General features: G+C 49.9%; 1 protein-coding gene across 9 annotated transcripts in view; it reads right to left on the reverse strand.

Moving 5' to 3' along the window:
* MRTFA (myocardin related transcription factor A) overlaps positions 1-27,006 on the reverse strand; it is a 210,600-nt gene that overhangs the window by 16,459 nt on the left and 167,135 nt on the right. For all 9 annotated transcript variants that reach the window (XM_067698181.1, XM_067698180.1, XM_067698182.1 and 6 more), the window contains 5 exons: positions 10,407-10,462; positions 7,670-7,745; positions 6,589-6,750; positions 2,759-2,934; positions 2,137-2,268 (listed from right to left, as the gene is read on the reverse strand). In XM_067698181.1, the coding sequence (XP_067554282.1) occupies positions 2,137-2,268; positions 2,759-2,934; positions 6,589-6,750; positions 7,670-7,745; positions 10,407-10,462 (602 nt within the window). The remainder of the gene's footprint in view (positions 1-2,136; positions 2,269-2,758; positions 2,935-6,588; positions 6,751-7,669; positions 7,746-10,406; positions 10,463-27,006) is intronic.

Below are 27,006 nucleotides of genomic sequence, written 5' to 3' on the forward strand. Positions count from 1 at the left end.
GAGTGGCTTCCGGAAAGGCCCCACCGCCCACCCTGCCCTGTCCACGCCCCCTGCCGGATGGCACCCCTCTCAAAGCAGAGGCCGCCTCAGTGCCCGGGAGTGTCCAGGGAGGGGGCGAGGGCTGATGGGGGGTGGGGCTTGTGACTGGCTCTGCTCTTAAAGAGCTTCTAGCCCCAGTGCACAGGCCAGGCAGCCTCCCTGTGACCCTGAGCACAGAGTGAACAGGACGACGAGGTGAAAAGAGCTGTACTACGGAGCTCGCGCAGCCCACACTGGGCGCTTTACAAAAGCCGCGTCACACAGACCTGCAAAAACCCTGCCTCCCCAGGAACCCGCTCGTCGACTCGAAAGGGAAGAAAGAGGCTCAGGGAAGCCACGCGCTCGAGGCCGCACAGTGACTGGGACCTCGCTGCGCGAAGGAGCTGGGATCCGAACCCTGGACTCCAGAAGCTCACGTCCATTCACTGATGGGGCGGCCAGCACACAGGGAGGCCGTCTCCCGGGTGAGAAGGGTGGAGGCGGTGTGGGCAAGAGTGAGCAGGGCGCTGAGTGCTGGGAAAGGAGCGAGGAGGGCCTCGCGGCTTCTGAGCAGAGAACGGCAGGCGGAAGGGTGGAGACTCGATGCGGGGCTCAGCTGGGGTCTGACCAGGGCGCCGTAGGCACTGACGGGATGTGGAAGGAGGTGACTGACTAGAGGGAGAAGGGACAACAGCGCGTGTGGCAGCCGAGCGGCTACAAGGTCACGGTTTTGAGCTTCGGCAACAGCGTGTGACAACGGTGGCCCCTTCGCAGAAGTCGGGAAGAGGTGCCGGTTGGCCAGGGTAGGGAGAGTGGAGGAGAAGGCGCGGGGCTGCTGGGACCGGAGAGCACCCGAGAGGAGGGAGAGGGGTCCGCTGAGAGGCCCCGGCAAGGCTGAGGGTGCGAGAAAGAGGCCGAGGGCAGCCCAGGAGCACCCCACTGAAAGGGAAGAAGACGGGGAGCCCAGGGAAAGCCACCAGAGAGAGGAGTGCGACCTGAGGCAGGTCTGAGGCAGCTGGGGGCTCAGCTTGGAGAAGAGCCCGTGGTGGGGCTGGGGAGTGGGGACAGAGGCCGAGGCACTACCGGGAAAGAGGAAGTTAGATAAACACACATACACTGTTCTCGCAAACGGGGAGTGGGCAAAGGAAGGCACCAGTCGTGTGACGAGGAGCAGGTCTGAGGGAGGAATTTGGGGGGAAAACCTCAGACATCTGCAGCCAATCAGGAACAGACTGCAGAGGCAAGGGAGGTGCCGGCTGCTGGGGGAGTGGCTGGGAGCCAGCAGAGCGCCAGGGCACCACTGACCAGGAGGAGCAGGCCTGGGGCAGGGGCGCCACACGGGAGGGCCGCGGAGACCCCGCCAACCACCTGGGAGTGCCCGGAGGCACAGGGAGGCTTCGCTAAGGCTGTGAGCCGCAGCAGAGGAACGTGGGCGGCCAGAGGCTCCAGGCCAGGGCCAGGGCCTGTGTGGCGGGACTGGAGAATCAGTCAAGATGGGAAGCAAGCCGAGCGGGAAGAGAGGGCACCTGCCCAGCAGGCGTGGAGCACAGGCTGGATGGAGGGCGGCAGTCAGGGCCAAGGTCCCAGAGGCCGAGGGAGAAAGCTCGGCTGGGCGGGGAGGACCGGACAGCGGCTCCTCATGCTGCTGAACTTAACCTCAGCGTCCAGCACCGTGTTCCCACACAAAGGTCCCCATGGGCGTCTCATGGGGTTGACGGTAAATGCCGTCCCTTCAGGTATCTTAGGTCAGGCCTTGGAGGAAGAGAGTGACAACAAACACCCGGCACGGCTGGCTGGGTGACCTCAGGCCCATCACCTCACTTCTCGGTTCTGTCATAGCCTCACGAGGCTCCGAGTGGACAGAGGGGACGTGTGGGCGTGTCTTCCTGGGGCGGGCAGGAGTGAGAGCCTGGCCCGCTGTGCTCAGTGAGCGGTGGCTGCGGCTGTGACGGCCAGCGTGCGTGGAGGGAACAGGAGATCTCCCAGAGCACTGTGGTGACCTCGGCTGGTCCCGGACCAGATGGAGAAGAGAGCCAGCCCCACTCCACACTGGGACGGAGTCACGGCAGGACTCAGAGGGGAACGGAGAGGAGAGGGTGGTCAGCTAGAGGTCTGCACCTTAATGAGTGTGGGGAGGGGCTTGGCGGTGGCGACCGTGGTTCCGTTGGCGAGGCTGGGCGGCGGAAGAGGCTGCTCCGCCAGGAAGACTGTTTCTCCAGGCTCTGGGCCCACGGGGAGTTGAGACACGACCTGGGAGAGAAGAGGGGAAGTGAGGACACGCCCACCCCTTCTCGTGGCCCTGGAAGCTGCGCCATCTCCAGGCTTCAGCCGGTGGTGCATCCCTGCCCTACCCTGCCCAGAGGTGGGTGGCTGTCACCCCCTCGGACGCCATCACCGTTAGGGGGCAAATGAAGGGCAAAGACGAGAGGGATGAAAAGAGCAGCCTCCAGGGTGGCGAGGGGAGAGGGAACTAGAGAAGGGGAAGACAGAGGGTGGTGAAATGTTACGGAACTGAACACACTCAGGAGAAGTGGCTGTTCTGAATGAGCAGACATGGGGGCAGCAGGGAGGCCTCTGACTCTAACTGCAAGGCTGCCCAGCCGGCGTCCTCCAGAGGGCCCACCGCCGCACCTTCTGGCTTCCCCGTCCCACCTGGCCCAAGCCAGGGACCTCATCCTGGGCCACTGCAGTAGGTCTGGGGCCCCTGAGCAGGGGAAGCACCCGTAGTGGACAAGCTCACCTGAGTGGGGGGCACAGAGGTGGCACTGGGCAGTGGCTCGCTGACTCGGGCTTCCAGGGGAGACGGCACCGAGCCCTGGGACTCATGGCTGGCAGGCTGCTCAGGAGATAAGGCATCGCTGCTGTCCTCGTCAAAGGAAGAGCTGTCTGCTACTTTCGGGTAGTTCACCTGGCCCACTGAAAGCCAAGGCCAGGGTGAGACTCCTCCAGCAAACGGGAAGAGGCTGTCCCAGCAAGGCGCCTGCCCTGCGGCCCCACGGCCCCAGCAAGCAGCAGGAGAAGGAGGCCAGCAGCCGACCTGCCTCCTGTGTCCAAAAGAGCTCAGGGAAAGCTTGTCATCACGACCCGAAACAAAGGCCAGGAAGAGTCAGTCCCACCAGGTCATCAGAGCACTCCCCTCGGTGGGGAAAGGCCTGATGGTTAACCCCTTGCTTTTAACTCCGCCCTGCGTTCAGTCTTCCAAGTCAGGGTCTGCCCTCCCGCCCCACAGCCTGCCACCTCCTGTTTCCCTGCTGTTGAAGGCACTTTATTCCCATCCTGTGGCTGCACAAAACTCTCCTCTTCTCCCAGAGGCTCACGGACCCTGCGATCAGGGATGGAAGGAGTTTGGGTAACAGCTGTGCAGGTGCAGCTCCTCCCCTGGGCTGCCCGACTCCCCGAAGACCAGGAGGAACAGACAGAAGAGGCTCGCGGAGAAGGGCCGCCTGCTTGCACAGGTGAAGCAGATCAGTGGAAGGACAGCGACCTCCCTTCAGCAGCCAGTGACTCCCAGAGACCCACGTCCTGGGGGCAGGCCTGCGCTCCTGGGCAGGGACCAGGCTGGGTGGGAGAGGCGGGAGAAGCAGGGACCCGGCGTGGGAATCCCAGATGCAGAGAGAAGGAAAGAAGGGGATGGGACAGGCAGGGTACTTCAAAAGACTCCTGTCACAACCCTGCCGCCAGCCCGGTCAGGGGAGAAGTTCTGCACCGGCACTGTCCACACAGGGGGAATGAGGCAGCGGCGCAGAGGTGAGCCGGCGGCCATGCCGGGGACGCAGCTGCGGCGGGAAGACCACAGATGAGGAACACTCTCCCTGCAGACCCTCCCCTGCTCCAGGGCCGTGCCCCGAGGCCCTCTGCCCCTAGGACCCAGCAGGACGCCCCTGAGCTTGTCCCCCACCCCCCACCCGCCCTCCCAGGGGCCCGCAAGGAGCACGGAGAGGATGCAGCTCGCTGACAGTGGGTCACGCTAGGTCTAGGTGCCCTCCCACAGTCTCCTGCTCCCAGAGAGGGGACCTGTCATGGCACAGCAGCCACAGGACAATGGGACTCAGGACGGAGGAGCTGCGGGTCCACCCCGGCCTCAGCCCAGCCTGAGGAAGCTGCTGGCCACGCTGCAGCGGCCCCAGGGCCGTCAGGCCAGGTCACTGAGGGGCCCACCCCTCTCTCCTGCAGCCAGGGCAGCCCGGATGGGGCCCTGCCCGGCCGGAGTTCACGGGCCAGGCACCCTGGAGCCCAGCCGCTGCTCTGCTGGTGGGAAAAGTGGATGCTGAGGGGAGGCTGGCCATGACTCCGACGACCAGCTGGCGGCGCGTGTGTGAGCAGGTGGCCGCAGGTGTGTGGTGCAGTCTGGGAGACGGAGGCCTTCTGCGAAGCCCCTCCCATCCCGGTGCACACCCCGCTCTGCCTCCCCCTCCATCCCCCACCTCCTCAGCCTCTCCCCTGACTCCTTCCTCTCAGCCCTAAACCTCCTCCTTGACCACTATGTTCCTCTCTCCTCTCCACTCTCTTCCTGAACAGACGGACCATGTGTGCTGTCACCACTGCCTTGCCTCCTGCTCACTCCTTGGCCTGTACGCTCACTGCCGGCGAATGCTCCTCTCTCCCCAGTCACCAGTGATGACCTCGTTCCAAACTAAGCTACTTCCCGGGCCTCAAACAAGCCGTATTCTGCCAGGGCTCCAGGCCACACTGCCCCCGCTGTCCCCTCTGCCTGGAATGTCCCTCTGCACCCTCTCTACTTGGCAAACTGACTCGATCTCCAGGTGGGCCCGAAACGTGTCGTCAGCCCCACCGCCATCCGCGTCCCTGAGAGAAGCCCATCTCGGACGGGCTCTCGCTGCCCCTGCCACACACCACTGTCCTACACTGTCCACGACAGAGCCGCCAGCTGGTCTGTAATGAATGTCACTGCAAACAGCAGCAGCCCTTCCCCGAGTCTCCCTGGGCGCCCAGGACTGTGCCGGGCCCTTCACAGCCATCGTCACCCGGGAGCCTGCAAACTGTCCCGAACGGCAGGTGGCTTGGCTACGACTTTACAGGGCCCTGGTCTTTCTAAGTACGTGGTGCCACACGTGCCTGGGAGCTAGACTCGGAAATCACTTGTGCACACGGCAGCCTTCTCCCGTCAGACTGAGCTCTCTGAGGGCAGCCGCAGAGTATTCTGTTCGTCTCTGTAACGGCAGGACTCACACAGGCCTGGGGCGTGGCTGACTGTCAGCAAACATTTACCAGACGGGCTGGCTGCAGAGTCCAGAACTGACCTTGGCCCAAACGCTGTCGTGGAATCTGGTGAAGGTCTGGGCAGGAAAACACTAACACAAGGTGAAGTGAATGCCAGGGCAAAGCAGGGAGTTAAAGGGGAAGAGGGCAGTCAGGGCACCTCCTCTGCGGGTGCAGATGAGGTCCCAGAAACCGGTCTCCTCTGAGCCAGGGCTCGGGCCCAACGTGGCTGCTTCGGGCCTACTCCTGTGCCCTCCCCTGCCCTGCCCAAAGACCTAGCTCACTCCTACGTGAGAGCACCTGAGCCTCCTGAAGGCACGGCCGCTCCCCGGGGGCAGGTCTCAGGCCTGCGGCAGCCAAAGAAACATGTCTGTACCAGCAGTTACCAAAGTCTGAGGGAATCATGTGTGCACACCTGCCCGTGGCACACGAGGCCCTGCACGTCCTGGACTCTGTGGCCTCCCCCTCACGTCTCGACACCCGCTTCCAGCTCCACGTGCAGGCTGCTCCTTCTGCCTGCTGCACATGCTTTCATTCCTACTCACCCTGCACCCCCACCTGGGCCTCAGCTCTTCTGATGCCGACGCCCGCTGTCGGGGCCGGGGGGGCGGCCTCCATCACCCCCATCTGGGCCTCAGCTCCTCTGACGCTGATGCCCGCTGTCGGGGCCGGGGGGGCGGCCTCCATCACCCCCATCTGGGCCTCAGCTCCTCTGACGCCGATGCCCCCTGTCGGGGCCGGGGGGATGGCCCTCCATCACCCCCACCTGGGCCTCAGCTCTTCTGACACCGATGCCCGCTGTCGGGGCCTGGGGGGGCGGCCTCCATCTCACTCTCACCTGTTTCCTTGCCTGTATCTGCTCCTGGGCTTGAGCTCCGTAAGGACGAGGGGCTTGGTCTGCCTTGTGGGGCTGTGGCCCTAGCACCCTGCTTGGATCAATCGACCTTTACTGACTGAACTATCTGAGGAGAGTGCCAGGCTCCAAGAACAGATTTCACTAATGAAAAGAAACTGCAGGCACAGTTTCAAGGTCCCAGCGTCTCCATGTGCTCACACACACCACCCCGGACACCTACCTACCTTCTCTGGGAAAGAGGGACAAGCCCCTGTGCTCACAGAGATGGGAAGTGGACAGAGGCCTCTCTGTCACTGACGCAGTTATTTTGGCACGGCGCTGATCTGTGAGGCCACTGGCGCTGTCCCAGGCTCATAGGACCCGTTTATCAGGCTCTCATACTCTGTACCTCGGCTCCCCCAAGGCTAAGCAGGAAGTCAGGGAGCAAGCGGTCCAGAGCCCATGCCCTCTGCGCCCCGCCTTCAAGTCCACACGTGGTGGCCGGGCCTCCTCACCAATGATGGCTTCCTTCAGGCTAGACTCCACAGGCAGGATGTTCTTCTCCACCAGCTCCATGGGGCCAGGCCTCTGCGCAATCTTCTCGTTGAGGTCATCGGCCAGCCTGGCTCTCTTCAGCTTCAGCTGCTTGGCCTGCAGGGAAGGCTCAGCCGAGGTCTCTGCCCGTGGGAGAGAATGGAGCGCAGGAGGATATAGGAGTGAGGTGGTTCTGCCCTGGGAACTGCAGAGCAGCTCCCCTTCCCTCTGGGGAAGGAGCAGAGACCGTGAGAACGTAAATCAAGTGCCAGGCGGAGTACGGTGGCCCGGCCTGAAGTTTCACAAGGACAAAAGAAGGGGCCCCTGCTGTGGACAGTGTGTGGTCACGCGCAACAGTGGTCACTAGGCACAGACTGGCCCAGACGACTCTCTGAGCTGGAGCTAGAGCTGAAAGAGCACCAGGCAATGGGTGGTGTCTCCTCTCCCTCAAGCTCGCTGCATTATGGGGACAATCCACCTCCCTGCTCTGGGCCTCAGGGTCTTCCTCTGCAGAGTGTGGGGTTCAGTCTAGGAAAGTCTTCTTCCAACCCCAAAGTGGTTTCAAAACCAAACAAAAAGTGAATAGATTCAAGCCAAAACCTTTCCTTCCCTAGAATGAGGAAAGAAGTGTGTGCGGGCAGGTGGAGTACGTCTGGGATGATCTTACTTGTACTTCACAGGTGCTCCTGTAAATACTGAGTGAGTGAATGAATGGATGGATGGATAGATGAAGGAATGAATGAAAACAGAAGGTAAACACATTTAAGAACAGCGTTGGAGGAAAGGATTTCATACCGAGGTTTTATGAGATCCAGGGCCACGACATGGCCATAGAAAAAGGGAAGCCACCCCAAGAGAATGTGACTGCGCTCCTTTGGGAATTCCCAAAAGCCAGGGGTGGTTGCCCACAGCACTGCTGTTTTAACTGCGTTAAGGCTCTGGCTTACACTGTCAACTGAAACAGGAGTGATGAAAAAGAGGGACGACAAAACGTGGGTGGTGCAGGGGTGAAAACAGTGAGAATGAGGGTTTAGATGAAGAAGCATTTCCAATCTAACACACCTTCCAATATGTGCATCCTGACCAGCTCCGATCTCTCCGGCCGGGAACGAATCTTCCGCTTCAGGTAGTCCTCTGTCTATAGAAAAAACACACCAAGCAGCTCTCAGATCCAGGTCACAAGCTTATGGCATGAACAGGACCAAAAAGCAGCCGTGCCTTTAGTGGGTCACCTCTGCAGCCACCATAACCTCAGCCTGGAGACTGCAGGGTCCTGAGGCCTGGAAGGACGCGTCCATTTTCAGCGCACCTGCCAAGGGCTTCATCCATCTGTCAAGACCATTTGTCGCTCTGAGGCTGGACTACTAATATATTTTTTAATCTATTCCTTTTTTTAAAAAAATCAATTTATTTATTTTATTTTTGTCTGCATGGGGTCTTTGTTGATGTACGCTGGCTTTCTCTAGTTGCGGCGAGCAGGGGCTACTCTTCTTTGCGGTGCGCAGGCTTTTCATTGCAGTGGCTTCTCTTGTTGCGGAGCACGGGCTCTAGGTGCACGGGCTTCAGTAGTTGTGGCACGTGGGCTCAGTAGTTGGGGCTTGCAGGCTCTAAAGCACAGGCTCAGTAGTTGTGGTGCACGGGCTTAGTAGCTCCACAGCATGTGGGATCTTCCCGGACCAGGGCTCGAACCCATGTCCCCTGCACTGGCAGGTGGATTCTTAACCACTGCGCCACCAGGGAAGTCCTAATCTATTACTATCATATGTTATGTTCATCAAAGAAAATTCAGAAAATTAGAAAGTAAAACAACAATAAAAATTTTTAATCATCCACCGTTAGTATTTGGGGATATTTGTTTCTAATCATTCTTCCATGCAAAAGATAAGTTTAATTTTGCAAAGCTATAATCATACTGAATATAATTTTATACCTTATTTCAAAAAACTTGGCACTGCCTGGTACCATGAGCATTTTCCATGCACTCTGAATGGCTGCTGAGTACTAATTTTGATACGTGGTGTCATAGCTCTAGTTCCTTAACGTCTCATGTCCTCATTTCTGCACTTCTGAGACGCCAAGCAAATTAAACCATTCCCTCAACAGTCTCAGAGCCAGCCCACTGCCCGGCGCTCACATTATAATGTATATATGACCCCGGATTTGTCTGACTCTAGAGCCTGTGCTCTTAACCTTTGCACCAGAATTTTACAAACCATAGGTCAAGACCATTAGTGGGTCAGGACCAGCACAGAATAGGGTAGGATAGGACAAGACAGGACAGGACAAGACAGAGCAGAGTAGGGTAGAGTAGAATTGAATAGAAAATAAAGTATCAGAGCATACTGCATGCCTGCAGCAAGGTAAAGACTTGCTCCTTGGACTGGCCTTGGTGCTCTGACTGGTCAGCTCTGTGCCAGCCCCAGGGTGGTGCTGAGCTCTCCAGGAGATGGCTTACAGTGGCCGCGGGTTCAGAGCCTATCACCCGTCTGCAGTGGGCAGAAGTACTGCCATGACTGCCAGAGAAGATGGCAGAACAGGTGTCGTACACTGCAGGTCTTCACAGACAGCAGAGGGAGGCATACGGTACTGATGAAGAAAACACCTGGAGTCCACACCCCAAGGTTTAAATCCCAGTAAGTTGCCACTTACTAGCTGGACAAGTTAGTTAACCTCTCTTAACTGCATCTATTAAGATAAAGATAATAACACCTAATTCATAAGAGCTGATGTGAACATAAACAAGAAAAGGGTATAATTTCACATATAAAAGTACTCAGTAAACTAGTAGCTGTACTAATTAGTTCGTATTTACTCCTTGCCTTGGAGAAGCAGGCCAGGAAATGGTGCCAAGTCTTAAGACTGGGTTGAGGGCACAGGCAATGACATTCCTTTTCTCTCTGCTGTATTCTCTCATCCTCCCAGGCACTGAAACAGTGCAGCTGGTCACTCCTTTGGTTCCCAGGACCTGTGGCCTCATTCTTCCCACTCACTCTAAGAATTAATCATAATTTTCCTTAGAAATTTGTTAAAAATAAAATAAAGACAGAAGATAGTAAGATAAATCTCGGAGGTAAATATTTCAGTCTCTGAAAGAGCTGTGGGTCTTAGGGAGCCCCGGCCTATGATCCTCCATCTGGGGAAGCTCTCTTCCCTTGTCTTTTACATAAAAGAGAAAAGTGAAGGGGCTGAGAGGGGGAAGCATGTTCTGGCGAATTACCCATCTCCGCCCACACTGGGCAGCAGAATATCCCCTGAGGCCCCCGAGGGAACTGAAACCGAGGGGGACAGGGCAACAAGCCAGGTGCTGCAGTGTGAACCTGAGCTCAGAGGGACCCAGCTTCTGCTTCCATGGCCTCAAGTGGACCCTGGCTGCTCAGGGGCACACGGAGACCAGTAAGGTTTCCATGCCCATTCTGGAGAGGTGTGGGCAGTGTGGCCAGACAGGAGGGACCACCACTCAGCAAGCTTTTCCGTGGCTGGTGGTCGTGTCCTAACAGCTACAAAAGGCTAAGTGGAATTAAAGATGGGAAAATACTAGTGGTCTCCAAACCAAAAGAAGGGAGGTGACCATTACATACCCTTGAACGTACTAAAGGAAGAAACTCATTGTGATCATGGCCCATATCATCACACTGGGAGACGCTCGGGTGGGGATGAAGCAGAAAAGCCAGAGCTTTCTATTTAGAACCATAAGGCCAGGGCTGACCCTGGAGGCAACGCTAGACTGGAAGGAAGATGACAGCAGCACAACAGGCTCTGAAAATGCTCTTAGGAATCCTTGGGAAGCAAGGTGCCTTACCCTGGCCCGCTCCAAGCTCCTTCTCTGCTCATGAAATGCAGCTGGACTTTTCAAAGCTGTTGGGAGAAGAATGATAAAAGAATTACTTTATAGTGAAGCATCATGTCTACTGCTACAATTTACAGTGGAGAAGGTATCTTAAATTCAGGTTAATTTTAGCAGTACTATTAATATCAGCTGAAGTGAAGAAGAAAACGGCACCTGAGTAAGCACATATCTTTATGGTTCAGCTACCCCATCAAAACAATTCTGGTTACTTTGTTCCTAATGGGAACAGTCACTGCCTAAGCTTGGGCTCTGTAAGGTGCACCCAGGGAACCTAACTTTAATATAATCCTTATGGAGCAGTCAACTCTCCAAGAATGCCCACTGGGCCTCCCTTTACCCTCGGGGAGACCGGGACACAGAGCAGAGCTGCAAGTTGGGTCCACCCACTTTCCTTCTCCAACCTCATCAGGAATCGCAAAGTGACCGAACTGTTTGAATGAGGCAGTTAAACCAAAAAGACATTGCATCTACTTGGGTGCCATTTCCTTCTTCGGTTCAGCTGGTATTAATAGTTCTGCTAAAATTAACTTGAATTTCATCTCGAAGGACTAAAAGAACTTCACCATGATTGGCTGGTTAACCTTGGTGCACACAACCAGCAGCTGACCAGAGGCTCACTGTGTCCCCCATCACGGACCCGGCTCTTTTCTGGGGCTACCACCACATGGCCACAGCTCGCAACTCAGCAAAGCACACCGAGGGTGGGGAGACCAAAGCAGAACCCTCTACAAATGCAGCGCTGTGAAGAGAGTCTGTGTCAAAAACTCAGCAGATAACAAGTTGGGATACCCTGAGGATGAGAGGGGAAAAGGCCTGACTCACTTCAAGTTGGGAACAACAGCAGTAAGAGAGAAATTCATAAGACCGTGGTCAGTTTCACTTCTGCTGCCCTAGAATTTCAGAGCAGCTGTGAAACTGTGTGTGCAGATAACTTTTGCTGGGCTGCTGGCTGTGGTAGGAGTGCAGGGGTAAGGAGACGCTAAAAGTAGCCAGAGCACAGATATGACCCTATCCTGCCTGGGCCTTTGCGCTTCCTCCCCCCATCCCACCCCCAGGGGCTGGGCCTCAGGAGCAGCAGTCCCCAAAGAAAGCTCCAAATGTCACTGCAGTACTTCTTTTTTTCTCTTTTTTTTCCCCCCTAATATTAAAGTAAAAAAGAAACCCATTTTAAAAGATCAGTTGGAAGTACCCTATCTTCTAACGGCAGGGGGAGCGCTAGATTTAACAAATAATCTCTAAGGAAAACCAGCACAGGCTCCCTCTCCAAGCTACCAGAGCATTCCAAAGCATGACCCAGGCCATCCCAGCTCTAATCTGAAGGTCTTGGCATCTCAGTGGGTAAGCAGACAGCCCCTGCACCTGCTTCTACTGAGTAAGGCTGGTTCAACTCCAAAATCAGCCTCTAAAAGTCCTGATATGCAGAGTGTGATGGACCAGCAGGGAATAAACACACAACCTTGCTCTAGGAGCGCTTATCACATGGATGAGACGAGAAACACTAAGAATCAAAGCAAAACTCAGTGTCCGCCCCCCACCCCCAGCTGCCTTTCTGCCTTAGTTTTCTCCACAGCTCATCACCGCCTGACACCCTGGATGGTCATACTGCATCTCTCTGTATTCACTGCCAGCCTCCTACCACTACAATAAGCTCCTCTGGGCACGGCAGGGGGTTTGTCTACTTCTTTCTGACAGTACCCCCGCCATGGAGAGCACATAAGTCATTCAATGAATTAATGAATATTCTATAAGGAACGGATACAAAGTGTACACTGGTGACAGGAAAACTAGAGGATCCTATGAGCTCTAAACTTTCATTTGTACAGCCAGAATTAGGCTCTCATCTTGGTTCAAAACTTCACAGAAGTCCCAGATATAAAAGCAAGACATGTGCATGCCTGTCCTGGGTTCCACCAGTTACCGCTGGTGTGACACGGGGAATGACTGCTTTCCAGGTCTCATTTTCTTCTTCTGTCAAGTCCGCCCACCTCCCAGAGCTCCTGTGACAACCGAAGGAGAGTGAAAGGGCTCTGCAGCCAGTGGTGCCCTCACCAACACATTTAGGGTGCTGCTGTCATCACGTGCAGTGATTTGGTTGAAACAGGGGTTAGATTCCCACACGGGCCAGCTAGTTCCTACACCACGGTCACAGATAATCTGGCTAAACACCAGTCAGCGTGCAACGACCTACACTGGCTATCCTAAGGGGTAAGGCACAGATCCAGCTTCTGGGAAAACAACTCACAAAGTGCAGAATTTCTTGATGGAAGGGGAGTGTAACATTTTCATGTACAACGAGGATGTTGCACCATGAGTGGGGATAAGTGACAGGTGAACTGGCTGTACTGTACGTGACTTCCTGCTTTCCACTGGGTTAAGGAAATTTTTGCATAATAGCGAGGATGCCTACCTTCTGTGGTGGGCATGGTTCTAAATACTTTAAAATGTTACCTAATTGAATACTCCTATTGATTCCATGTGATGTGTAATATTTCACTGTACAGATGAGGACAGGCTCAGAAAGGGTAGGAAAGGCAGCAAGTGGCAGAATAGGATCATAACCTAATTCTCTCTCACCCTTAAGTCAGAGTTCTTTCCCTCCTCTGGGTTGGCTCCTTAACTTCTTCAAAAAGTGGAGAAGAATGACCCCACTGGATGGGAGGCAAGGAGGCCTCAATGACCTGCAATGCTTAGATGTAGGGCTGAGGGCAGGTCATGTGGAAAGGCCAGCTCGACCACAGTCCTGAGCACAAACATGTGTAAGGAAGGCTCAGAAGAGGGGTGCAAAGTACACAAAGCAGGTACACAAAGCCACGGTTTCAAACCTGGGGCTCACCATGGAGCTTAAGGTGCAGCCTTCAGCACTGATACTAGGAGACGAGCCTGGAGGTGGATGAGAAGACCAGAGCAGTTCACCAGCTGCTCAGAGCTTGGGCAAAAGAACCAGAAATGAAGCCCAAGAAAAGAATTCAAAACAATAATTACTGATTCCAAAAGACTGTTTCATTTTATAACAACAACATTATAATTGAATCCTCTTAACAACCATGAGGTAGGCACCACTATTCCAATTCTATACGTGAGGAAACTAACACTGCAGTAACCTGTGAGGTCACTCACCGAGTGGCGGACCCCAACCCAGGTCCAGCTCTGTCTCTCTTTCTCCCTTTGTGACAAGTGTGTAGGCTTCTATCAGCCCTTGAAGAGCCCACTCACTTTGTGCTGCTCTCTCCCCACGTCTAATTCTGCTCCGTGACAGCAAGTTCAGCGATTTCAAGAGCCACTTCCAACATGTGAAAGGAAGAGGGAGCAATGACCAGGTGTCTTGTACGGGCTTCAGTCAGGACTCCTGGAAGGCGCTTCCCAGGCCCATCTGGGGAAGCCTGGAGCTGGGGCAGCCAGTGCTCTCGGTAGGTCGGGGTTTGGGGTGGAAAGGCACTCCTATACATGTCTGGCCAGCTCTGTTAAAAGCTGCAGCCGGGGAGGGTAACCTAGTGAAGAGATTAGGGGTGATAAAGGTAAGCCCTGGGCTTTCTTGATGTAGAAGCAGGTGGCAATGTATAGTCAAAGTCACAAGCTTCCACGCTAAGGGAATGAGACACAAGGAAGTACAGCAACGCAGAAAATAATTTAAAAGTTTAGGCCTCTACTAGCTGTGGAAAATCCCCAAAGGCTCGAAGCTAACCCATAGACATGTGTCTGAGTAGGAGGGCGGCATTCACCTTGGACGCGCACGCCCTCTCTCGCTGCCTTAATGCTTTGCCAGAGGAGCCAGGGCACTGCTCACTCGGAAATTTTATTTTCCCAGAAACTCCTAGAAGGCAGTCTCTGAAAGAGAAGCCCCGCCAAACCAATGCAAACCCAAGAACTGTGCACGTTGTTTATGAGAATATACATTTTTGGTGTCAGAGGGCACCAAAACTTGATCCTCTACTCCCACCCTCCGGGAGCTGGTTTCCTGGAACACTTGCGCGGCTTTGCGTGAACACAGGGGGGTGTGCAAACAGGTGCTCAAACGAAAAATAACCAAGCCCCCCCCCCCCCACGGAAATCAAATGAACACAAGTGGCTAAGAGGTGTGGTGCTCTTAGTCACAGTTTCGGTTCTAGATGTGGGCCCCGCCCCTGGCTGCCTCTAACCCCCGATTTAACACTCTGTTCCCTCTCTCCAGCGCCCATCTTCTTTCTCCCCTTACACATTTGCTACCTTAATTAAGTGAGGTCATTTGTGAACTAAAAAGAGAAAAACTGTTTCAATTTCCTTTTTCAAAACACACTGCCATCCACTTCCAGGGGGAGTTCGGTGCTGTGCTGGGTGTGATCTGATCAGACGGAGCGCTGTGATCTGATCTAGCACCGAAGCGCGAACATAAGGAGCCTTAAAAACCAACCTAGCGGGGCTTCCCTGGTGGCGCAGTGGTTAAGAATCCGCCTGCCAATGCAGGGGACACGGGTTTGAATCCTGGTCCGGGAAGATCCCACATGCCGCGGAGCGGCTGGGCCCGTGAGCCACAATTACTGAGCCTGCGTTCTAGAGCCCGTGCTCCACAACAAGAGAAGCCCGCGCACCACAATGAAGAGCAGCCCCCGCTCGCCACAACTAGAGAAAGCCTGCGCGCAGCAACAAAGACCCAAGGCAGCCAATAAATAAATAAATAAATAAAAAGAGAGTAACTTAAAAAAAAAAAAAAACAAAACCAACCTAGCACATGAATGTAGCACTTTCCCATCACCAGCCCCAAATTTAGTTCAACATGTAGGCAAGTGAAAGCCTCCTAGGAGCCACAAAGCAGTTCTGGAAATGCATCTCAGCAAGAAGGATAGCAACAAACCACAGATATTCATTTTCTCATCATTATCATTAAGGAATATTTATTAGGTGCCTGGGTCTCAATGTCACTTTATTAGGTGCTGACATAGTAAAAATGATCGTTCCCATACTATGCTAGAATTAAGCTCACGGCCAATTCTGTATTCAGAGGAACTCAAAGGCTATAAACACAGGACAGCTAACAGAGATCAACAGACTGCCATAGGCTAAGGAGCCCTTCTTCCAGGCAAGCCTGCTGGATTTCTCTGTTCACTGTAGAAGCAGCAGGCATACGCACAGTGCATCTCTGGGGGCTGTGTCTGTGTGTGGTAACAAACATACTTAACAACTCAGGTGGGAAATCAGAACTACGTCCATTCATCCATCTATCTAATAAATAATTCTTAAGCAACTGCTGTGCTAGTTACTGAGGACAAGCATGTACAGGATGGAGTCCCAGCCCTCAAAGGCAGCTCAGGGTCCGGTCAGGGAAAAAGACAAATAATTACAATACAAGATGGAAGCACAGTTGTAGAGGTAACTTAAAGTGCTATGTAAGACGGAAGAGGCAAAATTCTGCCTGAGGAAAGAGTGTGTGAACTGTCTGGGTAGATTTTACAGAGAAAACCCAAATGAATGGAATAGAAACACCACAGGCAGACAAGGAAGGTCATCTAAGAGCGTGACAAGTTCTAGGGACTACAAGTGGTCTGATGTGGTGGGACCAGGGTGTTCACGTGGGGATCATGAGGCTTGGGGGGCCGGGGGCAGGGCCTGCATCTGGGGCGCCGGGGAAGACATGGTCTCTGTTCTTCCCACTAAGTACAAATGAACACTCTGGACCTTACATAAATAGGTTCTGAAAGGTGGAGGGAAGGTGGCAGACTGGCTAGGGACCTTGGAACCCAAAGAATGACACAGTGGCGAGTCCCCCGAGTTTCCTTTTTGCCTTACATCCCAGACTTGGAGCTGAAGAAGCTGGCAACCTGGAAATGCCAATGGAAGCGGACAAAAAAGCCCCAACAAAACCTACTCTCGCTAGCCACAGGACCAGGAAAAGGGCAGCCTAGCAAGAGAAAAAACTTAAGACAGTAATCATTCTACTCCAGACAGACAGCACGGTGAAAGCCCCACCCTCAACAGGAAAGGCCAAGTGGGAGGCTAGACTTTCACCCTTACGAGGCTGTAATGAAGCACCCCAACACCCCTGCCAGGTGGTGTCAAAGAAGGCCAAGTAGGAGGCTGCCCCCAGCCCAAGGAATAAGTGGAGACCAAATGGGGAGCCTGGACTTACACTCCCTCTAGCAGTAAGGAGATTCCCCCCCTCCCCCCCGCTGAGGTGGTGTCACGGGGAGGACTGGTGAGGTGTCAGGACTTTCACCATTACAAGGTCACCTCCACCCACAAAGAAGTTTAACATCGTGTCATCCAAGCCCTGGAAGGAGAGGAAAAAGACGGGTTGGAAGAGTACTTAAAACTTCCCAAATTTGGCAAGAGACATAAGTCTTCAGAGACTGAAGAAGCTGAGCAAACCCCAAACAAGTTAAACCCAAAGCAGTTCACCCCAGGATACAACAGAATTAAACTTTTGAAAACTAAAAACACAGAAAAACACTTGAAAGCAGCCAGAGGAGAAACAATTTGAACGACAAAAGATTTCTCATCAGAAACCATGGAGGCCAGAGTTACCACATTAACCAGGCGAGTGACATGATCAGAACCACATGGAGGGGTGGGGAGTTATTTCTAACTTGATGTTTTATGTTAAAAAATGGAATGAAGACGTGGCACATATACACAATGGAATATTACCCAGCCATAGAAAGAAACGAAACTGAGCTACTTGTAGTGAGGTGGATGGACCTAGAGTCCGTCATACAGAGTGAAGTAAGTCAGAAAGAGAAAAAAATACCGTATGCTAACACATATGTATGGAATCTAAAAAAAAAAAATGGTTCTGAAGAACCTAGGGGCGGGACAGGAATAGAGACGCAGGCCTACTAGAGAATGGACTTGAGGACATGGGGAGGGGGAAGTGTAAGCTAGGACGAAGTGAGAGAGTGGCATGGACATACATACACTACCGAATGTAAAATAGATAGCTAGTGGGAAGCAGCTGCATAGCACAGGGAGATCAGCTCGGTGCTTTGTGACCACCTAGAAGGGTGGGATAGGGAGGGTGGGAGGGAGGGAGACATAAGAGGGAAGAGATATGGGGATATATGTATAACTGATTCACTTTGTTATAAAACAGAAACTAACACACCATTGTAAAACAATTATACTCCAATAAAGATGTTTAAAAAAAAATTAAATGAGCAGAAACATACCTGGTAATTGGTATATATTCATTTCACCACTCATGTCTGCACTCACATGGCTCCCCCCTCTTCCCTGCACCCCCTTTTAACTTTGAATTTTTTTTTTGAAACCTACAAAAACACTGAAAGAGCAAGTAGTAAATGACCCTATAACTCTGACCTAGATTCACCAGTTATCTTTTAGCCATATTTGTTTTCTCTCTCTCCTGTGCACACATGCACATACACACAATTTTGTTTATTTAATCACTTGGAAGTGAGTTGCAGACACAGTTGTCCCTTGGTATCTGCAGGTGACTGGCTCCTGGATGCCCCACGGACACCAAAATCCATGTACCAAAATCTTGTATAAGGATGTTCAAGTTCCTTATACAAAATGGCGTAGCATTTGCATATAACCTATGCACATTCTCCCATATACTTTAAATCATCTCTAGATTACTTATAATCCCTAATACAATGTGATTGCTATGTAAATAATTTCCAGTACGTGGCAAATGCAAGTTTTGCTTTTGGGAACTTTCTGGAATTTTTTTTCCCAAATATTTTCCATCTGCGGTTGGTTGAACCCACATATTTAGAACCTGTGGATACGAAACCTGCAGATACAGAGGGATGACTATCAATCACATTTCATCCCTAAATTCTTCAATATGCATTTCCTAAGAAGAAAGACATTCTCTTATCTAACTAAAATATCTTTATCACACCTCAGAAAATTAATATTAATCCAATAATATAATCGAATTTGCAGTCCATGTTGGAATTTCCTCAATTGCCCGTCAAATGTCTTATAGCGGTTTGGATTTTCCCCCTTAATCCAAGATGTAATCAAGAATCATGCACTACATTTCATAGTTGTCTCCTCGGTCACATTTTGAAACAATACTCCTGCCTTTTGCACTTTTCCTGACACTGACTTAAGTATGCAAACCGGCTTGTTTTGTGGAAAGAATGTCCTATATTCTGAATTTGGCTGTTTCCTCGTGATTAGATTTAGGTTAAACATTTTTGGCAGGAAGACTACATAGCTGATGTGTACTTCTTAACATCAGGAGGCACACACAGTACCATGCTGCCCAACCACTGACAGTGCTGAAAGCATGAAAGGTGACACCAGATCTCTCCATCCTAAAGGTAGCATTTCCCCTTTTGTAATTAATACATAATCTGTGGGGTAACATTTTGAGGCCTTGTGAAAATCCTGTTCCCTAAGCACTGCTTACCTAATGGTTTTAGCATCTACTGATGATACCTGCCTGAAATCAAGTATTACATTGGGAATTGCAAAAGAGTAAGAATTGCATTTTTACAAGATCACTCTAGTAGAGATCAAGAGGCCATTCAGAAGAATAAAATGGAGTGACCGGGTAAATGGTTGTACCATTAACACTCCCAGAGAGGGGATACAGAAGGAGTAGGCCTGGGACAGGGTGGGACAGATGGTGTTTAGTGTGGGACATGCTGAATATGAGCTAATTGTGTGACATCCTATCAAGAGATGTGCAAGTGGTATGTATGTGTACTTGCATGTGTGTATATATGTACATATGCTTATACGTGTATGTGTGTGCACACAGCATCATCTAGGGATAATGTAATATATGTTATGTTGAGACAGAAGAAAATACTTCCCAGGATGAATCTTAGGAGACTCTCAGAATTTAAGCAAAGGTGACGGACAGAGCCCAGCAAAAGAACCTGAGAAGGCTCATGGGGGTGGGAGAAGGCTATAAAGATATAGAGACTCGGCTTCAAGAAAAAGGGTGTAGGTAGAAAGAGAGAGATGTTAATAGTGGGCAGGTCAGATAAAATATGGCTTGCAAAGTTTCCAGAGGATTACTCATGCTTAGGACACAGCCAGAGGTCTCGGAGCTATGCTGGTGAGTTGGTGGAGATGGGGACCAATCACAAGAGGCAGAGGAGTAAGAGTGAGGGTGGGGTCCAGAGGTGTGTGTCCCCTAAGGGGTTAAGACCGCTAACTGTTGGTTACTCACTCCCAACAAGTATTAATTGAGAGCCCACATGTCCGTTGGTGCTGGGATATCCTTGTTCTTCCCTAGTGAAGAACGATGCATCAGACAAACACCTAACACAGTAGGAGGTGGTGCATGCTCTGAAGAACTATAAAGCAGGGTATGGGCGATAGAGGGTGACAGGGCAGGACTTTACACGCAGTGGTCAGGGAAAGACTTTCTAATGTGATGTTTGAGCCAAGACCTGGAGGAAAGGAATGAGCCCTGCAGGCAAGGAGAAGAGCAAGTGCAAAGGCCCTGGGTGGGAACCTGCCCGAGAGACAGAGGGACCTCAAGCAGGACAGGCTGGCAGAGCAGAGTGAGCAAAGAGGAGAGTGGGAAGAGATGCTGTAAGAGGGGGAGCCGCAGAGGGCCCTGCAGGACTTTGGACTTTACCCTGTTCTCAAGTAGAAATAGAGGGAATGAAACAGGGAGAAGAAATAAAGCAGGATTGTGCCTGTCAACCGTGCTGTTGACAAAAAGGCTCCTGAGGGTAACGTAAATAAAAAGATCTGCTGCAAATGGTTTCCTTGTTTTCCCCCTGCTGTTTGCACAGCATGCTGGGAATTACCTTACTTGAGCTTCTTAGTACCTGCTATTTCCTACACTTTATAAAGGAGAACTGATTTGCCTGGGATCACATCCTACTTAACGGCAGGACAAAGGCCTCTGGTTCTTCTGATTCTAAAATTCAGATCTTTTAATTTATGTATATTTCAGCATAAGCCAGGTAGGAGGAGGAGTGGGAGTGGGTCAGAGAAAAGATACTTCTCTGATCAAGCATCTTTAAAAAAAAAAATGATAGTTACAAAAAAATAACAAACAGTGATTTTAATCTGATCTTTTACATTTTGCTTTCTTCTCCTCGCTATTCCTCTGCAAAGAAATGCTGCCTTGTCATTTGCTCCAATATTGGCAATGGTTCTGAAGGGAGGGAGGGAAGGGAAGAAGGGAGGATTTCAGATATAACCTCAGAAAATGTCAAGGGGTACACATTTTCCCATCCCTTTTCCCATCAACCCTCTCTCAAAGGGGTCAACATAGCAGAAGAGGGAGTCACCGTATAATCAAACTCCTTCCAAAGTTAACTGAGTCTTGCCACATCCCGTGGCCCTAGCACAGAAGTTTGTCACACAGCTCCAGGAAGTTCATTAACTCCGCCAAACTGACCACAGACATGGTGCAAGGCCATATGAGAGGCAGGCAAGGCAGGCTTTTCCCAGCATTGGAGGCAAGGGGTCATAAGCTGTCTGTACTCAATCATTTTATACGCAGCAGCCTCAACTGTCTTAGAAATTCATCAACTCTTGAATCACGTGGATAGGACTATCCTGTACTTCAGAACTCCTGGCGGGAAGACAGTAACAATATTCTACGCCGTCACTAAAAATGAAAAGGGGAAGGATGCCAGCAGCCCTTGGTCCAGTGTTTCTCCGAGTGTGGTTCCAGAACCACACTTGCATTAGAAAGTCTCTGGAGGGCAAGAATCTCTATGTAATGCAGAGATCCCAGAGCTTCAAGAATTTCAATCTTTAGTCAGCTCTTCAAGGAGGCTGGTGCCAATAAAATTTGAAAACCATTGTTTCCCTAGTCCAAAAGGCAGGGGAAAGGTGACACTGCAGATGAGAAAGTAAGAATTTTTATTTGCTCATTCTCCATCACCAGGGGCTAAGTGACTAAAAAGTACACCTAGTTAAGGACTTGATAATTTTTCGGAACAGCTAACTCAAAATTGCAACTCTGATGCCTGTGTAGGTGTCCACAAATTGGTAGAGTTTAATCTCCTGAGCTCCTTTCAGGACCACTGCTTCGAGGTGCAAAGTATGTATTTCTGAGAGTCAGAGGATCAGGGCTTTTTGCCATCTTCCTCACACCCTGGCGAGGGCCTCATTCAGCTGGGATGGATTCCACACCCTGCTGTTTGTATTCGGGCCTGGCAACACACTCAGTGGAAGGCAGCTACAGAAATGTAGTCCTTGGTCTTAGCACACAGCCGGTGAGGAGCACAGAGGTTGGCTGTGTCACTGATGTGTAAGGGTTTACAACAGCATTAGGGGAATGATTTTTCTTGGGATTCCACATCCAGGCAGAGGAGGGGCCCTTAACCTGGGACACACTATACCAGCTTTAGAGTATCTATGAATCCCTGGAAACTGTGTGCTGAATTTTGGGTACTTGCTTGGGCAACTGTCTAGTGAGAGGATGTGTAAGATTTTCCAAGGAGCATCAATGGCACACACACACACACAAAATCAAGAACCTCTGATTTAACTAAGCGTTATTAGGACAGAAGTGAAAAGATGCCCATGGCCTTCAAGCCAGCAGACAAGAGCAGCAACTTGGAAGCAATTTTAATAGAGGGTTTAAAAATGATGGAGCCACTCTCACATACAACCCCTCCCCACTAACTTTCTCCTTTCCCCACCAACTGTAGTTCCTGATCTAACACTGTTTTCAATTTTAATATTTACAAAGTTGAAATTTTGAAAGTACATCAAGCTATCATCACGAATTCCTCTGTCAATAAGAATCATTAGACCGTGACTTTCAGGAATTAGCATGGGGTTCAGAGCCAGAAGACCTGGAGTGGATCTACCTCTGTCTTTTAGTGGTACTGTGACCTTGGGCAAGTCACATGACCCCTCTGAGCCTCAGTATTCTCATCGGCAAAATGGCAATTATATAATTTGCCGTGATGACTCCTAGCATCAAAGTGAAAGTGCTCTGCCATCTGCTAGAAGCTCTGGTTAATAAGCATTTGGCACTGTTACTGTTTTAACTTTTTCTTCTGTGCCATCCTCCTTCTGAAGAGAACAGCGTGGGTGTGGAGTCAAATGCTGAGAGCTAACTGGGGTTGACTTCCATTTTTTGTCTTTCTGTTTTTATCTGTCATACCAAAATGCCTGCAAAAATAACCTGCAATTGTTGACCATTAACCAAAGAGTTGTGTCAACAGTCCAGGGACTGGCCATGACAACGAAAACCAGAACTAAGTTCATGTGAATCAAAGAAAGAGCTTGGGTGATGGGGTATGGGGAAGGGACCATGCACTCTGGGGCAAGCACGGGTCCAAACTGACAGGCAGAAAACGTGCTTCATCCATATCCTGTTTTGGCACTTGGGCTGTCACCCCCACCCAAACCATCAGGGAAGCCAACTACCAGGAATGAATGTTAAAAATGGAGACTCAAGGATGCTAATCTTTTCCTTTATAGAAGTGCAAGCTGCTCCAGAATCTTCAACCTTGACCCACTGATGGTGAAAGAGACTCAAGACTGGGACAAAAAAGTCATAGCACAATCCTGCATGGCATGAATATCAACAGGTACAGTGAATTCCAAAAGGCTAAAATATCAGGGGTCTAATATTTTGAATTTGGCCTTCCAAGTTTCTCTTTGACATGTATGCCAGCCATGTTTGTATCCGCCTTTCACACCATAGCCCAGCCTAATACTCCAGATCAGTCAATTATCATTCCAATATACACTCCTTGCTCAAGCATACACATATACCCCTTTTTGAAGCCCCATAATCAATACACCTAAGTCATCTGTTTAGATACAAGCTCCAAATCACCTTTGCCCTTCTGCAAATAACATCCCACTAGGCTGAAGGATTTTAAATCACTGCCATCATCAGGTATCTATCAGGGCTCCCCTTGAGTACATAATTCTTAAGGATTTTTATCGTTTAAGTAAAATTAGTGCGTAGTTTCAACAAGTGACTTTATTAACTCCTTTACTTCACTTATTATCTTGCAAAGATGTTAGCCTTGGATATCTCAGACATGTTGAGAACTAATTATTAAATGAAAGTGAATACCTATTATACTTTTTAGATATTAAATTGTATCAAGAACCTGTATCAAGAAGATTACTTTTGATGGTCTGTTCAAGAGAGCTCCCTGTGGGATTCTTCTTTGGATTCAGCAATGAATATGCTCAGAACATATAACTCATTCTAGGGTCTATCTTAGGATTAGTTAGCAACTGGACAAGGAAGAGGTTCTATGCTAGTCACTGACCACTGACATAGGAATACACACTTCTGATGACCTACATCAGCTGGAAGAGAGATGAGGATGCTGACATATATCAGAAAGGCAACGTAAAATACCAAGGAGTGACGTGCCCAGCTGGTCTTCTCCTGAGATGAAAGAGAAGATTCCTGAGGCCATATGCCTAACCAATTTTCTCTCAGCTTCAGATCTAGGGATCAGGTTAGCTCTAATCCTGGAACACATGTTTTACCATGGTGTGTTTTTTTTAAAGATTTGTTTTTATTTATTTATTTTGGTTGCGCCGGATCTGAGTTATGGCACACGGGGTCTTTTAGTTGAGGCATGCAGACTTCTTAGTTGCGGCATGCGAACTCTTGATTGCAGCATGCATGCAGCATCTAGTTCCTCAACCAGGGAATGAACCCGGGCCTCCTGCACTGGGAGCATGGAGTCTTACCCACTGGACCACCAGGGAAGTCCCTACCATGGTGTTTATCAAATGCCACTGAAACTTGGGATTCAACTACAGTTAAATGGTAACATTCCGGTGCTGAGGATACACCATCTCAGATAGGTGGAGTTCTCTTTCTCTGCTTCTTTAAAAAAAAAAAAAAAGTTACGCTGTACATCTGAAACTAATATAATGTATGTTAATTACATCTCAATTAAAAAGAAAAGGGGAAAAAAAAACCTGCCTCTTTCATCCAGAGATATCTATGTATCTGAAAAAGCCAAGTGGACCACACTAACAGCTGTGAGACTGAGCATCTGAGAGAAGCACGAGCCCAAGGGCCCCGGGTGGACTGGAGAGATGGGAAAACTGCAGGCTTTGGGGAGGCCTTTTCTTTTTTTCTCTTTTATAAATTTATTTATTTGTTTTATTTGTGGCTATGTTGGGTCTTCGTTGCTGCACGCGGGCTTTCTCTAGTTGCGGCAAGCAGGCGCTACTCTTCATTGCAGTGTGCAGGCTTCTCATTGTGGTGGCTTCTTTTGTTGCGGAGCACAGGCTCTAGGCGCGGGCTTCAGTAGTTGTGGCTCGTGGGCTCTAGAGCACAGGCTCAGTAGTTGTGGTGCACGGGCTTAGTTGCTCCGCGGCATGTGGGATCTTCCCAAACCAGGGCTCGAACCCGTGTCCCCTGTATTGGCAGGCGGATTCTTACCCACTGCACCACCAGGGAAGTCCCGAGGGAGGCCTCTTCTGAGCTGCTGCCAGAAAGGGGAGCTGGTCAGATCCTGTCCAAACTTCTTTGGCTCACAGGAACAGCTGTTCAGAGACTACCACACAGAGCTTCTAGCAACTCCCAAGTGGACTAGAGCACATGGGAAACGGCCAAGGCCCAGGTGAGGATCTGCTCTCACCCTAGCCCCACCCAAACTCATAATCTACACAGAATCCTTTGAGACAGAATGTCTCGGACCGTGGATGGACCTAGAGACACTCATACAGAGTGAAGTAAGTCAGAAAGAGAAAAACAAATATCGTATATTAACGCATCTATGTGGAATCTAGAAAAATGGTACAGATGAACCGGTTTGCAAGGCAGAAATAGAGACACAAATGTACAGAACAAATGTATGGACACCAAGGGGGGAAAGTGGGGCCGGGGGGGGATGGGGGGATGAATTGGGAGATTGGGATTCACATATATACACTAACATGTATAAAATAGAGAACTAGTAAGAACCTGCTGTATAAAAAAATTAAATTAAAATTTAAAAAAAGAACGTCTCAGACATTGTAACACTTCACTTAAAAGCAAAAGAAATGACATTTCCTTGAAGCCTACAATTTTGTCATCTTCAATCTTTGTAAGATTTACAAAAAGGGGGATGGGTGGCAAATTCAGCCTCACACTAGACCCTCTTCTGCTCTGGAATCACCAGTGTCCCTGCCGGTGAACATTTCTGTCTCTTGGCAAGCTGCCCCAAAATCAAAAAAAAAAAAAATTATTCCCAACCCAGCCACTCACTTGTTTTGTTTTAAGAGAGGTTAAAAACAAAAATACATTACCATGGAGAGGGCAAGCTAATAAAATAGTAGTCCCGTTAATATACAACCAAAAGGGGAACAATTTTAACAGAGTACCATGTTGACTAGTGGTTCTTTGAGTCAGTAATTTTCAGCAATTGTTTTTTAATCCAAGGGTAGGGAGGAAAGTGAAATTAAGAAGGATTTTATTTACTGAAAGATAGTTCCTGATCTTAAAAAAAAAAAAAAAAGGTTATGAAGAACCTAGGGGCAGGACAGGAATAATGACGCAGATGTAGAGAATGGACTTGAGAGGACATGGGGAGGGGGAAGGGTAAGCTGGGACAAAGTGAGAGAGTGGCATGGACTAATATATACTACCAAACGTAAAACTGATAGCTAGTGGGAAGCAGCCGCGTAGCACAGGGAGATCGGCTCGGTGCTTTGTGACCACCTAGAGGGGTGGGATAGGGAGGGTGGGAGGGAGACACAAGAGGGAGGAGATATGGGGATATATGTATAGCTGATTCACTTTGTTATAAAGCAGAAACACACCATTGTAAAGCAATTATACTCCAATAAAGATGCTTAAAAAAAAAAAAAGATAGTTCCTGTTCCCAAATACTGGTTTTCACAGAACTTAATGAGATATATATATATACATATAAAAAGCTGCTTTCAGATTCACAAGATGGTAGATCCAAGCTAATGTTCTCACTCTTAACTGCAAATACTTCTACCTGTATTTCAAAAGCATGAACAAGACATCATCTCATTTTTCTCTAAGTTAACTGTGGGGTAGATAAGAATTTTATTTTTTTTAAATTTATTTTATTGAAGCATAGTTGGTTTACAATGTTGTGTTATTTTCTGGTGTACAGCAAAGTGATTCAGTTATACATACATAGAATAGTTTGCACCTGCTAACTCCCAATCCATCCCTCCCCCACCTCCCTCCCCCTTGGCAACCACGGTCTGTTCTCTCTGTGAGTCGTCTTCTGTTTCACAGATAAGTTCATTTGTGTCATATTTTAGATTCCACATATAAGCAATATCATATGGTATTTGCCTTTCTCTTTCTGACTTACTTCACTTAGTATAATAATCTCTAGGTCCATCCATGTTGCTGCAAATGGCATTATTTCATTCTTTTTTTATGGCTGAGTAGTATTCCATTGTCTGTATGTATATGTGTGTACACACACACACACACACACACACACACACACACACACACCACATCCATTTAGGTTGTTTCCATGTTAGATAAGAATTTTATAAAAGTAGAATTTGAGTTCAGAAAAGTTAAGTGAGTTACCTAAAATCACCTTGTTCCTAAGTGGCAGAATAAAGCCTAAAACCCTATTGTCTAATATAACAGCCACCACCCACATATGACTACTTAAATTTAAATTAATTAAAATTAAATTAAATTAAAAAT

Source organism: Pseudorca crassidens, chromosome 11, assembly GCF_039906515.1.
Source record: "Pseudorca crassidens isolate mPseCra1 chromosome 11, mPseCra1.hap1, whole genome shotgun sequence".
Lineage (NCBI taxonomy): Eukaryota > Metazoa > Chordata > Mammalia > Artiodactyla > Delphinidae > Pseudorca > Pseudorca crassidens.